The following is a 15,516-nucleotide window of genomic DNA, read 5'->3' as shown; positions in this document are numbered from 1 at the left end:
TTATACCCATCCCCAATGACTGCTTCTGTACTTTAACTCTTACCTTTCAGTAGAACTTCTTTGTCTTGCCCTTCAATGCAAATGAGAGATGGGTGAGCACGTGGGTCAGTTAACCTCTCTGACAAGAGCCATCTAACAAAGCAGGTCATGTTGGGAGCTGTTGGATGCTTCAGTCTTTTTCCCTAATACACGTCATCAAGGAGAGTGAAGCAGTTTAATGGCTGTAATGGGTCAGCGACTTTCAGCTTCATATGGGGATTACTGAATCCTATTTCTGGTTCCTCCATTTTGCTGTTTAAGTGCAATTTCCCTTCATTTTTCTTTGAGGTGTGTTAACTCTAATGGTATGTTCTATATATAACCTGTTGGTGGTTTCACTGCTGAGATAGGCAGTTCTGGTGCTGGTTTCATTAGTGCATACATTGCTAGGGACCTGGCTTGCCCTGTGGCATTGTCGTGTGTTGTACTAGCAGCATCTAATCTAAGCTGGCAGCCTCTGCGATGACAGCCTGTGTGTATTGTGATTTATATGAAGGTGTGCAAAGAATTGGGATTGGACAAGGAGGCTATTGCTGCACTCTTTAATTCAGTGAACACATGCTACACTGGGCAGTGCTAATGTTTAGGAGGACTGGGCAGGAGGGAGAGGCATGATACAGCTCCTATAGCCTTCCCAGTAAGAGCATGCACACGGTGGTGGTGCACACAGTATGTCTCTAGCTTGTCAGTTCACATAGGTCAAAAATTGATATGAATCAATGCTCCTTGCACAGACTTCTGCAGCAACAGTCCAGGCTCCATCACAAGAGACCTGCTGTGATATGTTTTGAAATTCTGTTATGTATATTAAAAATTGCAATTGTGTAAATTGCAACTGCACTTAAAAAAGGTGTAGAGAAATTAGCCATTTGTGAAGCTCTATATGTCTTTACCAATCATTTTCACTAGTAGATATTTCTTTTTCTGCTCAGAGAAGGCCATCTAACGGGGTGGTCTGAATTCTAGATGTGATTATCATGAAAATATTGTGTCCAAATGTGTATAAAGCACTGTAAACATCACCAGTCTTTCTGAGACACACTTAGCAAACAGCGCTGTAAGCTGCAGATAGCGGCAAGCAGAATAAGAGACTTGACCTTTCCTTGAGAATGGAGAGAGATGTATTTCAACAAAAGCCCCTAATCAAGGTCAATATTTTAATAGCTCAGAATAGCAGCTACTGGTAGAAGTACGCTGGGGTGCTTTGGGATACGACGCAGTACTGTGTGTGCAGCTTGGTAAGTGCTGCTGCAGAAACAGACTTAAACGCAGAATTCATTTCCATGTCTGTAGACCCAGTGGAGACAGAGAAGATCCTTCAAAGAGGTTGAGCAGAAGAAACCTGGCTAGGTTCGAGCAGAAGTGTCCAGCTGAACCACAGAGGCAGAGCAGCTTCAGGGGCTGCTACTAATCCAGCAAAGCCCGGTCTTCAGGGAAGCAAAGGGGTCACCTTTTCTTTCCCATATTCCTCCCCCCACCCCCCAACATTTCTGGCAGCAAAACTCTGTTCACAAGCCGGTTTGAAAGAAGTGACCTGATTACTCCTGTGGGAGGGTGCTCCTGTCCAGAGCGTGCATGAGGCTCCTCTCAGTGGGTCTGAAAGTATCCCGGGTGATGGAGGATAAATGAAAGTAGGCGCCTTGAATGGCTGTCCACACCGAAAATCAGCAGCTGAAACTGCCAGCAACGAGACTAAAGGGTTAATCATTCTTTAGTATGCTGCACTATATACCATCTGCTGCATAATTTCAAACAATGAGCATTTAAAACACATAAAGAGTGTTCATTTTGTAGATATTTGGTGAGGAAAAAAAGTGGCTGTATTTTTCAAATAAAATGCCTGTCTGGAAACAGTTCACCAACTCTAATCAAACCGATCAATCTTGCTATAACTCAGTATCAGGCAGTAATTGCAGTCAGTTATGTTAGAAGTTACTAAAACCAAATTTTCTGGAAGAGAAATTTAGTGAATTTATCGTAATGTTTATGTGGAGAGAGGAAGAGTTAATGCCCTAGAATATTGCAAACAATAATTTGATGTTTTTCAGACCTCATAAATTAAAAAATATTTGTCTCGCAGAGCACTGTAGCTTCTCCCCATTTTCCATTAGAAGAAATGGATTATTAAACACTAAAAGGTATTGTAGTCTTAGTTCCATATGTAAACATATATACAATTATAGCAAAACTATTTATAGCAAAATAATGCAAATAACACTGAAAAGTCAGATGGCAGAAGGCAACCACATGCAATAACCTCCATTGTCTGCCCTACCTTCGTTTACCTCCCTTAATGGGTTTGTGATGTGAGGATAATTTCTGATTACAGGACTGTATGCAATTATCAGCACACAGCCTTTTCCCTGCTGTGTCTCTCAGCGCCTAGACCGACAAGAGACGGCCTCTCCTCTGGTTTCCTGACTCTGGCTGTTTACTTCCCCGGCTTCTTTCACCAAGGAAACACATCGTTGACCCCACGTCAGAGGGAGCAGCCCATATTGACAGGAGCGATTTGCCCACCACCAACAGCCCCTGGTCTTGCAGCCAAGCTATGACTCATTCAACCTTCCCTTGCATGACACACACATCATTTCCCAAACATTGAACTGCTTTGCTGTCCTTCACCTTTGTTACCATTACCAAATATGACCTTTCTAAGTACTTATAAGATACACAAGTTTTGGATCACATGTGTGGTAACAGCATATGATAGAGAATTTCATAAATATGTTCTGTATCTTTGCTGCTGCTTTATTTTTGGATGTAGCTGGTTGTCTAATTTCCTTGCTGCGACAGAAAATTTTTCTCATGTCGTTACTTTTTCTATTGCATAAGGAAGTATAGAAGTGACCTTGGATAAGCTGAATACTAAAAAGTTCTCTCAGAAATAACCTTCATATTTTTAATACTTCAAATTGTACAAATAAGAGAAAGTCTAGGAAAAGGAAAGCAATTATTTTACTCTTTGTAGTGTGCGGTATTAAGGTATAGCATGTAACTCAGTAATAACATACAGCAGAAGACAGTAAGAAAAGGTGATTCTGTGAAACCATGTGTCTATTTTTTAAAATTGTTACACCAGAATTTTTTCATGAGTACAAAACTGTCTTCCGTTAGAGTCACTAAGACATTCTCATATTTCGATTGCTTTTTTTCTAAGAGGAACTGGGTTTTTTTGACAGTTTCTGATAACATACACTCATATTTCTCAAAATAGATATTTTTCCTGTAACATAGTGTTATGAGTTTATCACTAATGCTCAATAAGTGTTATTAACCTTACTCTAAGTCGGACTAATAACATCAGAGCTGTTCAGTCTTCTCATATCGTAGGAGAACATTCAAGGAACTGAGTGCACCTCAGTTCAGAGGACTGAGTGCATCTTGCTGTCTTGTTTGCTCCTGAAAGATGTGCAGAAAATGTCACTTCATATAGCAACACCCTTGGGCAAACAAAGGTATTTCCCAATTGGCTTATGTGACAGAAAGAAGCTATTTTGGACATCTAAGAAGATACTGCTGGTGTTTCCTAAAAGGAAGATGGCTTGACTAGTCCATCACATTTGTCTTGTACTGTTGTCTCCTGTCTCCTGGTTCTCTGCCACTAGACTAATACCTTACTGCAGAGTTGCAGGGGCTTTTCTGCTCCGGCCCAGCATGTGCTAAACACGGCTGGCTGTGCGTGGTGCTCCGGATGAGGGGGTGGGAGAGGGGCTCTGGGGCTGGACTGAGGAGCCCTGCTGAAGGGCATCATCTGCCATTACCTACTACTGCAGGCTATCTCCACCAATGACCAGGGATTTCACATAAGTCTCCCACAACACGGCTGGATACAGTATTGTCCAATGCATCAGAAAACGATCTATTGAACTGGAAAAGGAAGAGTTTCACTAAAATCAGGGCAGAAGACATCTCCACTAATATTAGTCTGAGTAGTTAGAATTTGAAAAAAGAGCAAAGAATTCAGTGCATGAAGGGAGCTGCATTTCCCATCAGTATCTCAAAATAACTCTTTCAGACCCTTCACAGCTCATCTGAATAAACAGGATGTGTTGTGCAGAATGCCTGGAAGTGAAGCAGAGCGGGGCAGGGAGAACAATGCAGGTCTAACATCACACATCTAATTTTATTCTACTGAAACCCTGCCCTTGGTTTACATGCTTTCTCTGTGGACTACCCTTTTTAAAGTGATCAATCAGTGGTACTTTTGTGCAGTTTCTCAGGGACATCATGTGTTGTTTAGAAGACTTGCTATTTGGATTATGTGCAGTGTACTTGAAGGATATTTTATTTTTTCCATAGCATGAAAGATGAGATATGAGATATCATTAATTTTAGAAGAGCTAGTTTTTTGCCCTGCTATTCCAAATAAATGGTTATTTTCACAGTAAAACATATGAATGCTTCTTTTATTTGGCTAATATTTTACTATTAGATGCAAACCTATTAATACTCTGCATCCAGCACGTGGGAAGGAAAACAGCAGCAATGCAGCCACCTCTGAGGATGCAACAACCAGCAAATTATGTACCGTGGGGAAGCTTAGGACGAGAGTTCCACAGTTAAAGTAAGTGCTATGTGTCCGTAGACAATAGGTAGAGTTTTGGCTTTTATAGTCTAATGAAATACTTGATAACCTCTGTTATTATAGTATCTGAATATCATATGCCTATTTTATTTTTAAGTGGCACAAGACACTGTGAAATTTTTAAGCCTCATTCTATTGATGGTGACCTGAAACATATTGGTGGCAGTGACCCCGCTGTGTATAGGGCTAACCGCAGCAGCCTCAAAACAGAAGTACCTTTTCGGCTATACCGTTTGCTCTAAGGGTCACCTCTGGGGTGACTGCTGGTTCCTATAGGGGCAGATCCAGGCTGCACGCAGAACTTACAGCAGCCTGCAAGGCTGCAATTAGATCCCCAGCTATCAAGCCACCCCGTCTGCCCCCCAGTGAGGGCTTGGCTCCCTCCTCTGCCTGATGCTGTTTCTTGCAGGGTGCTTGGAGTCATTCTGACACCATTGAGCCTCAGGGCAAGACAGGGCTTCTAAGCATCACACCTTCAGCAGGAAAGCCAAATTATTGGCATCTGAGAGGTGCTGCTTCCCAAAAGGCCTCTGGAAACCAGAGCAACCGGTTGTCCAGTTTAGCAAGGCTATTTTAAAAGTAATTATGGAAATTAAGGATTTCTCCAAGATTTTTTTTTTAAAAAAAAAAAGGCTATAGCAAGGGTGAGAACTGAAATTGTCTCTCAAAAATCACACTTGTGCCTTAGTCATTGGAATACCTTTGACCACAGTCTTTCTGCTGAAAGCAAGCCTTCATGGTGCTAATACAGGTGCTGCAGAAGGCCAAAGGGCTGAGGAGGTATAGCTGGGATCAGACCTGGTGCTCTGTGGTTTCGGGGAGCTGAGATACCAGTTGTACAACTGGTAGTTAGACCACTGTCCTCTCCCCTTGGGCTACTAAAGTGCATAAGAAAAGATACTAAATCTTGGTGTGAACAAGGTCATGTGCGGAAGGAAATGTGTGTCTTTAATGCATTAACGAGTACCTGATTGTTACTTTTGATCTGTCATGACAATTTAGCGAAATATTGCCTTGAAGTTCAGGATGTGTGAAGGTTCAGCTCTAGTATGCACAGCTAAAAGTCCTTTGATAAAAGAAAGACTTTTTCTTTCATGGAATTTGCTTCTGGTAGGTATTTTCCCATTAGCTTGAATTTACTTCTCTCTCTCCTTTAATACCAAGTCATGAAGAGTGCCCACAGGGCTGGCTGTAGGGATTTTGATACCGTTGACAAATGGCACTTTACATCCGTTCCCATATACCTGCAATTCAGTTTGTTGCATTCTGCCACAGGTGATTCCCTCTTCTGCTAACAGGGCAAAGATAACCATTTCCATGATAGCCTGATAGGGATGGGTTATTATTTAACAGCTGCAAAGTATCTGCCAAAGAAAGCAGAGTATTCCTTTTCTCCCATACCCTGGGAAGAAGAAATTTTGCCTTGATATGTATTTGATAACACTACACAAAGCAGTTTTCTTGCAGTCGCAGAACTCTCTATTTAGCTGACTCAGTGGTGCTTTGCAGCCCTTCACATCCCGAGGCAAGATAGAAGAAGACAAAACCGTGCTAAACATCACTACATCTTCTCACAAATAATTTTGGCTATTTCGGCAGATTACTTTGTATCTGCAATAATGCCTAAAACATAAGGGTATTTGTAGGGTGTTAATTCCCATCAGACGCATCGTCACCCATTGTCTAACTACCGCTTGCCACATCAGAGAGATTTTATGTTCTTGCTGTGTGTGATTTGCATTATGAATTACTGGCATCCACGTCGGGAAGCTGGCACGCAACCAGCAGATAAGAGTTAAGCAATGTTGGCTAGAGGCCTCACTCACAGGCTCGGTGCTTCTTGTGATTCTTGAGAGACTGACTAAAAGCTTTGCAGAACAGGCAGCCGAATCGTTACGTTTTCTTGTTTTTCTCCTTTTTGAAAATGTCTTAGCTGGTTTTCTGTTTATTAAATTTAGTATCAAGTCTTGGCTTTCTTTTGCAATTTACCTATCTTTTCGAAACTGAACTTAATGAGTATCTCACTATACAATTAGAGGTTGATCATAGGTTCTATGTCTTCATGATTTGTCCTGCAAAAGGGCAAATCCCCACTACTCCAAATAACTTCTGCAGTGTGCACCAGCAGTTTTTGTTATCAGAAGCTTTATATCTAAAAAGTATAGCAAATCAAAAATAAAAATAGTGAGATGGAGACTCTTGCTTATTATGCTGCCTTTACACTGACGTAATTCTATTGACTTTGAAAAAAATATAGTAACTTTGAAATGGTGTCATGATAGGTACTCCAAGTCACTAGCTCTGTTCAGGACTAGCCCTTTGGCTGGTACAAATATGTATAGCTCCACTAATTTCAATTTACTGTGATGTAAATGAGGTGAGGTTATAGCATCTCACCTGTTATTCATAGAACAGTTCTGTCACTCAGATAAGGAGTGCTTGAGGCTGCAGATTAAATATTTCTACTTATCCTCCTCCCAGTGCTGAATGATGAGCATTTCTCACTCCATAGCTACCTGACATGTGCATTTCTCCATATATCAAAAAGATACTGGGACAATTTTAAAAGTTTTTTCAGGATTTGGCCTTGCAGTTTATCTGTTAAGTTAGTCCTGTGTGATGGATGTGAGACTTTTTCCATCTCTTCCTGTGGGAAATGGTGGTGGCTGGTTTCATTCCTAATGTGTGGCTGGGGATTTGCTGTGCAGGAGTTTAAATAGATAAATAGCAATGCATGAAACCAAATGTGAACTTTTCCGTGTGTGAATTACTTCCCAGAGGAGAACATTTCTTCCAGCTGTAGCTGTAGATTAGAGTGATGATGGAGAATAAGCCTCAGCTCCTGAAAGAAAATATCACTAGCAGACAGTGAAGATTTTGCTGGAACAAACCTGCAGTGCACAAGATTAAGATGGCAGAAGAGGGTCTTCTTGAGCAATTGCTTCCTAAGGTGTTTTCCTGTAGAATGCACTGCAACCAGTCACACATATGCTTTCAAAGTAAGAAGTTTTGAATTCATTGATCCCTTTTTACTCTGTCAGGTCATTTAATAACCTGCCATGACCCCTGCTTGATGGCACAAGAGAGTTATTGTATTTGTGGCAACAGCATGGCCAAAGTATCTTGTGTGGACAATGTTCTTCTGCCAGAAACTGAGGAGCAGAGTGCTAAAGCAAGCTTTTCCTCTCTTACCATTCACATGAGGAAGTATGAGGCATTGCTGCCCATAGATTGACCCTGAGAGGCAGGTCAATCTCTTCAAGCCATACTTAACAACCAAGGTGAAACTCAAGAATGGGTCAAATCCCGATTCTTTGTGAGCAACTGCAGAGTAAACTCATACAGCAAGACTATGTCCCTTTTTTGCAACAGCAACAAAAAAGGAAAAACAAAAAAAACCTTTGGAGCAGAGGTTTGCTAACATTTTCTCTTGCTCAGTGTGATGAGTATTTGCAAGGCAGTGTGTTCTGGAGAGAATGAAAGTAGGGCATGACCAAATGGGTCCATGGCTGTTCTCCACCAGAGAGAAACATAGTAGTTGCAAGGGCTCACTATTGTATGGGGCTAGGGAAAGAGGAGGCAAGTCCCTCATCTAGCCCAGCAGGCTGGGAAAGTTACTCCAGATTTCTCTCTCAGATATGTGTGAAATAACAGGCTTGGCAATGAACAGCAACTACTGAAAACTTGAAGAACAAACCAGCTAAAACACCAGAGTAACTAAGATAAGCTGGCATGTTGTTCAGATGGGCTTATTTTGCCTTCAAGCTTCAAATTCCTTAGGAAAAAAAATAAAGTGCTCTTGCATGGTCCAGCCCAGGGGGGTTGTGTTTCCAGCTATTGTCTATGTGCCCTGAGCTGACAGAGTAGGATTTTTTTTTAATTCCCAGTTCTGCCCTCCTAATGGACCCAAAGCCCTGCCTTACTTTTCTGTGATGAAGTTGTTTTAATCTTTTTTTTGCCAGTGACCAAGGCTGGTGTCTACTGTTTGTCAGGCATCCTACTGTGCTACAAGGAAAGGGAGATGTTCCTTCCTACATTTGTGCTGATGACAATATTCTTCCTAATTGCTCTTACTAGATTTTTTTCTAGTCTTTTCAGTTATGATTATATGTGATTATTAGAATCATTTGTTTCTATACAATCTCACTGCAGCAAATTTTTTGGTTTAATTATATGTTGTTTCAGATTTCTTTGTGTAAAATTCAAAGCAGGATGTGTATTATCAATATTGTTTTTATTTAATATGCAGGATGGATGATTTAGTTTCTTGAGGGTACTGTTTGGTTTATGTAAGTGTGTTTCTCTCCCACATAAGACAGAGTGACACAAGCTAAATCAGAAGTGGTTAAGTCGCAATGTTGGAAATTCAAAGCTTAGTCATATAAGACAGTATTATAACTCATACACTGAAGGAGGCCACACTGAGATTCCAGGGACAGTCTTAGGTCAAACATTTACTGGCCCTTGAATGCCTGATTTGGTAGAGCCAAATTTCTTTTAATGTTTTTAATTTTGAAAGGGCTGGGTTTTGTTTTGTTTTGTTTCAGTTTGGTTTGTTTTGTTTGTTTGTTTGTTTGTTTTAAGAGAACAAAATATCCTAAGTCCCATCTGGAGGCATCTGCCTCTTCCCTTTTTTATGCTTTGCTCTGGCCTCCTTGCCCAGCAGGTCCCAGCTCTTTCCCAGTTCCTTGTCAAAGCTGTTTCCCCTTCACACGCACACTGGTTCCTGCTGTGTCTCCTGGTACAGCCAGTCCCTGGCTCCTCTCCTCCCTCAACACTTTCTTTTGGTCAACATGACCTCCCTGCTCCTCCATACGCTCCTGCATGGGGACGTGGCTGACAGAGATGCTGGCAGTTGCTTTGTGCTCTGCCCCCAGTCTTTTCCTCTGTTTCTTGACTCCAAGTCTCCAGTCAGATATTTCTCTATTCACCACTAACCTCCAGCTGCAGCTCCATATCCCCAGTCTGATTCCGGTCCTGTGGTCTGGCACAGCTTTTGTCTGCTGCTGGGAGTGCACCAACAAGCTCAGTAGGACCATGAGCAAGCAGCTTCCTTGACATCCATCGCCCTTGGCCCACAGCCACCCACAGGTGGTGAAGTGGGTCCTGTTGCTCTGTGACCAGGTCTTTTGTGAAATGCTGTCGCAGGCAACTGCGGAGGGTTTGAGCATCTCTGTGAGAATGGGATCTGGCTGCTCCAGCGTGTCTGTACTGTGTGCAAACTGCTTCTTCCATCTAAAAGTGAATGTTTTTACTTGATTTGGTACGATTTTCACAGGGGTGACAAACAGCTCTCTTCCCAGGAAGGTGACTCCTTGCAGGCTAGAAGCCCACGTGGCTACAGATCTCTCAAAATGCTTCCATCTTTATTTTTAGTGATCAATGTCTTTTCTTCTAGCTTCAGTTTTAGAAATGGATCAACTGGTTTTGGCTTGGGTTTTTTGTTTGTTTGGGTTTTTTGTTGTTGTTGTTGTTGATGTTTTGTTTTGTTTTGCTGCTATTAAAGGCAGAATATGATATGAGAACTGTCTACCTTTACAGGTAAAGTTTGTAAAATTGAAATAGCTTGTCAAAATGTTTTGATACTGTAAATGCAAGTCCAGGTTGTACTATTCCTTGAGATTGGTTTCAGTGAATTCTAAATTTCATTTTATTACCCTAGTGCTAGCAGGGCCATGTTGTAAACTAAGACTAAAAGTAGGGCATTAAGCATGGTCTGAACAGATACCAAAAAGATAGTCCTTGCCCTAGAGAAATTGTGATTAAAATGTAAAATAAACTAAGTCAATGTAGATGGATGAGGAGAATAAATTATACTTGCAAGTTCTTAGGGTGCTGGGATCTTGCCTGCAAAAGATTGATATTGCAGGACAGCAGTGTATAAATGATCAACACTTGACAATGTTTATTGTGAGTGTGAGGAGTAACATGAGAGAAGGCAAAAAGGGTGCTTACTCAAAAGAACAACCCATGGGTAGTGGTGTCTGGCAGTATTTGTTGACTGGCTATCAGAGCTGACATTTCAGTATTGATTGAAAGGTGATAGGTGAAAACCCCCAAAAGTGCAACAAGGAAACCTTATTTATTGACCACAAGAGAAAGAGTCAATGGAGGGATGCACATCATTACGAATCCCCCCCATGCTGGTGCAGAACCGACTACGCTCATCTCATCCCCAGCAATGCCTGTCTGAAGTGGTCTCGGAGGCTTCCATTGCTGTGACGCTGGATGCTCTCCAAGGCAGCCTATCGCTAGCTTTACGAGCTGAAGGGTTTTATTAATGCTTATCCTGAGCCTCCCTTGCTACAATTTAAGTTCATTACCTGCTGTCACATACATCTTCAAGGTGGAAACAGCATGGCGCTCCTGGGTTATGGTCAACTTTTAATCTATGGATCCTTTTCTGCTGAACTGCTGTTAGTCTCTCGCTCAGCGCCCTGGGTCTGCGCAGTGGACTATTTCTGATTAAATATGGAAATTTGCATTAGCTGTGGCATAAATTGCATTTACTGTTCATATTTTTCTATATTAATACAGCTCACGCAATCAGTAATGAGAGAAGCTCATCAATTTTTACTTCATGGATAAAAAATACTTTCATTTATGTAGGTTCATATTGAAGAGTAAATCCATTGATTTGCAAGACCCTGCTAAGTGGTTTAGAGCGGTGTTTAAACTACAGATGCTTTTCCTGATGGTTGTGCACATGTAAAATAGAAGTGGCACTTTCACAATAGCCTTGTCACTTGCCCATTGAAGTAAATGGGAGGCTTTCCATTGATTTCAGATTTCAGACTGATTTTCAATCTGTTAGCTCATACCGTAAATATGCCACAGTGCTCAAGTGTTTTTCCCTTTGTGTACATTGTGTAGCATGAACAAGCTTTAGTCAGACAAGACATTTTTCCCTTTTAAGATCCCCATGCATAGTGGGAAAATGGCACTTCGGTTTATACACTTTTTTTCTTTCTGATTTCAGCTTTTTTTTTTTTTTCTCCCATAAAATATCTCTTCTTGGAATTTTTTGGAGTTAAGGATTCAGCAGGAGATGTATTAAATAATTGCAGTGGGGCAACAGTTTACAATAGACTGGAATTAAGTTTCTGATCTCGGATGACTCAGCGGACTTCATATGCTGTTGTGACTGCTAATGTCTAACCCTGACATTTATATAAAAAAAGCCTGTCACAGAAGGAGTGAAACTAATAAAGCTATGAGTGATTCTTCTCCCTGATCTCTTAATCCACTCTTAATTCTTAAACCATCATTGCAGGAAGACAGGCTTTTAACTCTTCAAAAGGTTTCCGCTGTTCAGATTCAAAAAGTTTGGGGGAATCATTAAAAATGAAGACTAATCTTATTCCAATGAAGTTGAACAGGCAGATTTCTATAATTAAATAAGAGATTAAATTCATATTCAAAACTGCAGCGCTAAAAAGAACCACTGAAAATGCAGCACTGTTACAGTGAGTACAAGACTGAACAGGCTTTGTAAGAACTAATGAAGTAAACTGTGACACAAATGATGTGCTTGTATGCCCCTTTCTGCACTCAATATCTTTCTGGCTGAACAGGCTGCACTATAAATATATCTCTTGCCTTCTTCTTCCATTGTCTGTACGTACACATACTTTTATAGTTATGGGAACAGATATCTCAGTTGTCTGAAGTCTATTCTGCAATTGTGGCTGTGATGGAAAAGAAGTTTCCTTCTTCTTATCTCCTGTCTGGTGTATTATTGTTATGTCGTTATTACATCTACTACTACTACTACTACTACTACGAGTTTATATTCTGGTAGCAGCAAGGATTTTTAATCACAGAACTATGTATTTGCTCTTTCCCAAAGAAACAGGGAAAGAGGCAAAATACAAAATAAATATAAGAAAGAACAAGACTATGGTGTAAAATGGGATGTTATGCAGTTTATTAATTTTGATTCATAAAAATATAAATATCTAAGAATTTGCCTCAAAGGAATGATATTCCAAAATAATACAATATCAATGGCCATCAATGATATTTTCATATATAAAAAATAAAAAGAATCTTTACATACTTAATGAGTAATTGTGTAACATTTTACTGGATCAAAAAAAAAAGTCAAAGCTTGAGGAGGATACCAGGTTGCTTTGCTTTTTTTACAGCTTATGTAAACTGTCTTTGTGGTATGTTGTCTTGTACAATATTTATGCACTGAATAGATTTGAAATGCACAAACTATTGTTCAAATTTTCCATAAGCCACTGTGAAAGTGCAAACTATTTAAAATATTGTTAAAAGTGACCAGAGCTGTTCTATAATTGCTCAAATGTGCTATCAGCTGAAGATTAAGCTCATATTTGCACTGTCATACATGTTATAATTTTATGTACAGTGTTATTGGTGGTATAGTAGTGGTCATCACAGGTACAATGGAGTAAGATGTTCAGCCAGCTTATGGCTTTCTGTAGAGAAACCAGACTTCTGATATCTTTTCAAAGACTTTTTCTTTCAAGTCACTGATAAATGATAAGACAGGTTAGATAATTTGGTATAAAATTCTGTTATCACATGTTATGCATTTGGATGGATAACACAGAAATAGAAAAGCAAACCTGAGGACAAATAAGCAGTCAAGTGATTTACTTTAATAAATGATTAGTTGAGTCTGTGAATGCCAGATCAGTACAATTTATATTCATTTTTAATGCCATTTGAAATAAACTGTAATATCGAAACGAAGATGGAACTGAGAACCCTTAGGTTAAACTACTTCTGACGAAACACATTGAAATACGAAAACTTTTCTTTAAACAATACCCAGCTCAAAGGAAATCCACAGGGAATAAACTGTGAAAAAACTTCTAAAGCCTTTTGCCTGAAGTATTTCCCAACAAAGACATAAATCACAGGGTTAATGCAACTGTTGGTGGTAGCCAAAGTATAACCAAACTGCTCACCAAAGTTGAGCAGTTCCTCCCAGAAGCAGCCTTTGATCACTTCTGTCTGGAATAATATATCAAGGAATACAAATAAATGGTATGGAGTCCAGCACAAAAGAAACATCAGTACCACTGTGAAGATCAACCTGGTAGCCTTCATGTCGTTGTGCTCCTTGCAACTCTTTATTCTGAGTGATCTTTGTTCTCGTGCTTTTTTTTGTAGGTTGTGAATGGTAGAGAAATTAAGGAAGATGATTGCTGTAGATGGCAACACAAACCCCGCTATGTTGAGTACCAGGCTTTCAGCTGTTTCCCATGATGGGGTGGGGAAGTCTAAAGCGCATGCTGAAATATTCCATGTGGGAAAGTGTTTCACAGTCCGAAACATAAAGATTGGGAGGCTGAGAAGGATGCCGAAGAACCAGGCGAGCAAGCAGATCCATTTGGCCATACTTTTGCTCCGTATCCCTCTGTGGTTCAAGGTATGAACAAAAGTCAAATAGCGATCCATGCTGACCGCCACTAGCAAGTAGATGCTGGTGTACATGTTTAGGCTGATGGATGCGCTGGTGCCACGACAAAGAAAATTGCCAAATGGCCAGTTGAATTCATTCCTTATGTTCTCTGCCCAGAAAGGGAGGCACGTGAGGAAGATCAGATCAGCAACAGCTAGGTTCATAAGGTAGATTTCAGCTATCTTCCGGGGGGCCTTGTGCAGGGAATAAGTGAAGAGAACAAATACATTTCCAAGTATTCCAATAACGCAGACGGTGTCGATATACTTGGGTACTATATAGAACACGATTTCCCACCAGTCATTCAAGTCCGGGCAAATAGTTGAGTTGCTCTCGTTTTCACTTTGCTTTGAGGAGGGAACATTCATCAGAGGAGTTTCACTCATTTTTTTTTTTTTTTAATTCTGAAGAGAACAGGAGACCTCTTTGAAAAGAGAAAAAGGGACTGCAAAAAAGAGGCATAAAATTCTACAAGTTGTCTCCTATCAGTGGTGTAACAAATATTTTGCTGCTGGAAATTCTTTATTAGTGCTCACTGGTTATTATAGGCTAGATCAATCCATGCTTCATATGTACAATGGTGAAAAATGTTCCCAGTATTTACAAGGATGGAACTTCCTCTACATCCTCTGAAATTTCCTGTCTTTGCTGCCATTGTTTACAGTGACATAGAGGAAGGAAAGTGCCATTTAATGTACATAGTTCTGTACGTCTCCTTCAGACTGATGACAGAAATAAATATAGCCAAATTCCAGCTCCCTGAGAGTAGCAAGAGTTACGCTGGTGACCGAAAGTTAGCTTTGCACCCTTCCCTGCCCTTTCTCTTACTCTTATTTTCTGTGCTACGTATAACTTCAACAGGATGATGCCTGTTTCCACAGCTACTCACTCTGTGTGCATCACTTGTTTGCTTAACTTTGCATTCTTTTGTTCCCTCTCAGTTCCCCCTATCCCAAACATTAAGGTCAAAATTACTGTTAGATTAGACAGTTTATTGCCCTCAAGTGTCAGCAATTGTAATAATAAACCACCGACTCCTCTGAAATCTTATGCTCAGAATCTTGCCTGGAGGGAAGGCCCCTGCAGTTCAAAACTTTCATTGGAGTTCAGCTGGAGAGAGGCAGCTCCAGCCTCCAAAGCATTCAGGCTTTTATAGCATTGGCAATACCTTTATTTCTCTCTGGTAACTCCGTGTGAGATTGTGCGGGAATAAGAGCATGGGGAAAAATGTTATACCCCCGTGAAAATCCACTGGGTTGCCAGAGCTGTCTCCTGTGATGAATTTATTCTCCTACTGTTGTCATGCAGGACCATAGTGCCTGGATCTTACTTTTTACAGGCATTCAGTATTAGAGTCGTTATGGCAGGCAAGACATTACGGAGCCTGTTGTGACATCTAACATTTCAGGATCCAAATGGAGCATGCCAATCATTAAAAAAAAAAAAGTAT

At 40.5% G+C, this 15,516-nt stretch overlaps 2 protein-coding genes across 2 annotated transcripts in view; both read right to left on the bottom strand.

The window, feature by feature from the left end:
• Positions 1 to 1,228: 1,228 nt before the first annotated feature.
• Positions 1,229 to 15,516, bottom strand: part of BDKRB2 (bradykinin receptor B2) — a 45,739-nt gene continuing 31,451 nt past the window's right edge. The window contains exons 3-4 of the mRNA XM_054828596.1: positions 10,951 to 11,088; positions 1,229 to 1,731 (exon numbers count right to left, since the gene is read on the bottom strand). The gene's annotated coding sequence lies outside the window, so the exon portion shown is untranslated. The remainder of the gene's footprint in view (positions 1,732 to 10,950; positions 11,089 to 15,516) is intronic.
• BDKRB1 (bradykinin receptor B1) lies at positions 12,626 to 14,487 on the bottom strand. Its single transcript, XM_054828597.1, has one exon. It carries the CDS (start codon positions 14,450 to 14,452, stop codon positions 13,379 to 13,381), a length of 1,074 nt encoding a protein of 357 aa, XP_054684572.1. The 5' UTR covers positions 14,453 to 14,487; the 3' UTR covers positions 12,626 to 13,378.

Source organism: Grus americana, chromosome 5 (assembly GCF_028858705.1).
Source record: "Grus americana isolate bGruAme1 chromosome 5, bGruAme1.mat, whole genome shotgun sequence".
In the NCBI taxonomy this organism is placed as follows: domain Eukaryota; kingdom Metazoa; phylum Chordata; class Aves; order Gruiformes; family Gruidae; genus Grus; species Grus americana.
The sequence above is the reverse complement of the archived record's forward strand: the minus strand, read 5'-3'. Positions and strand labels throughout refer to the sequence as shown.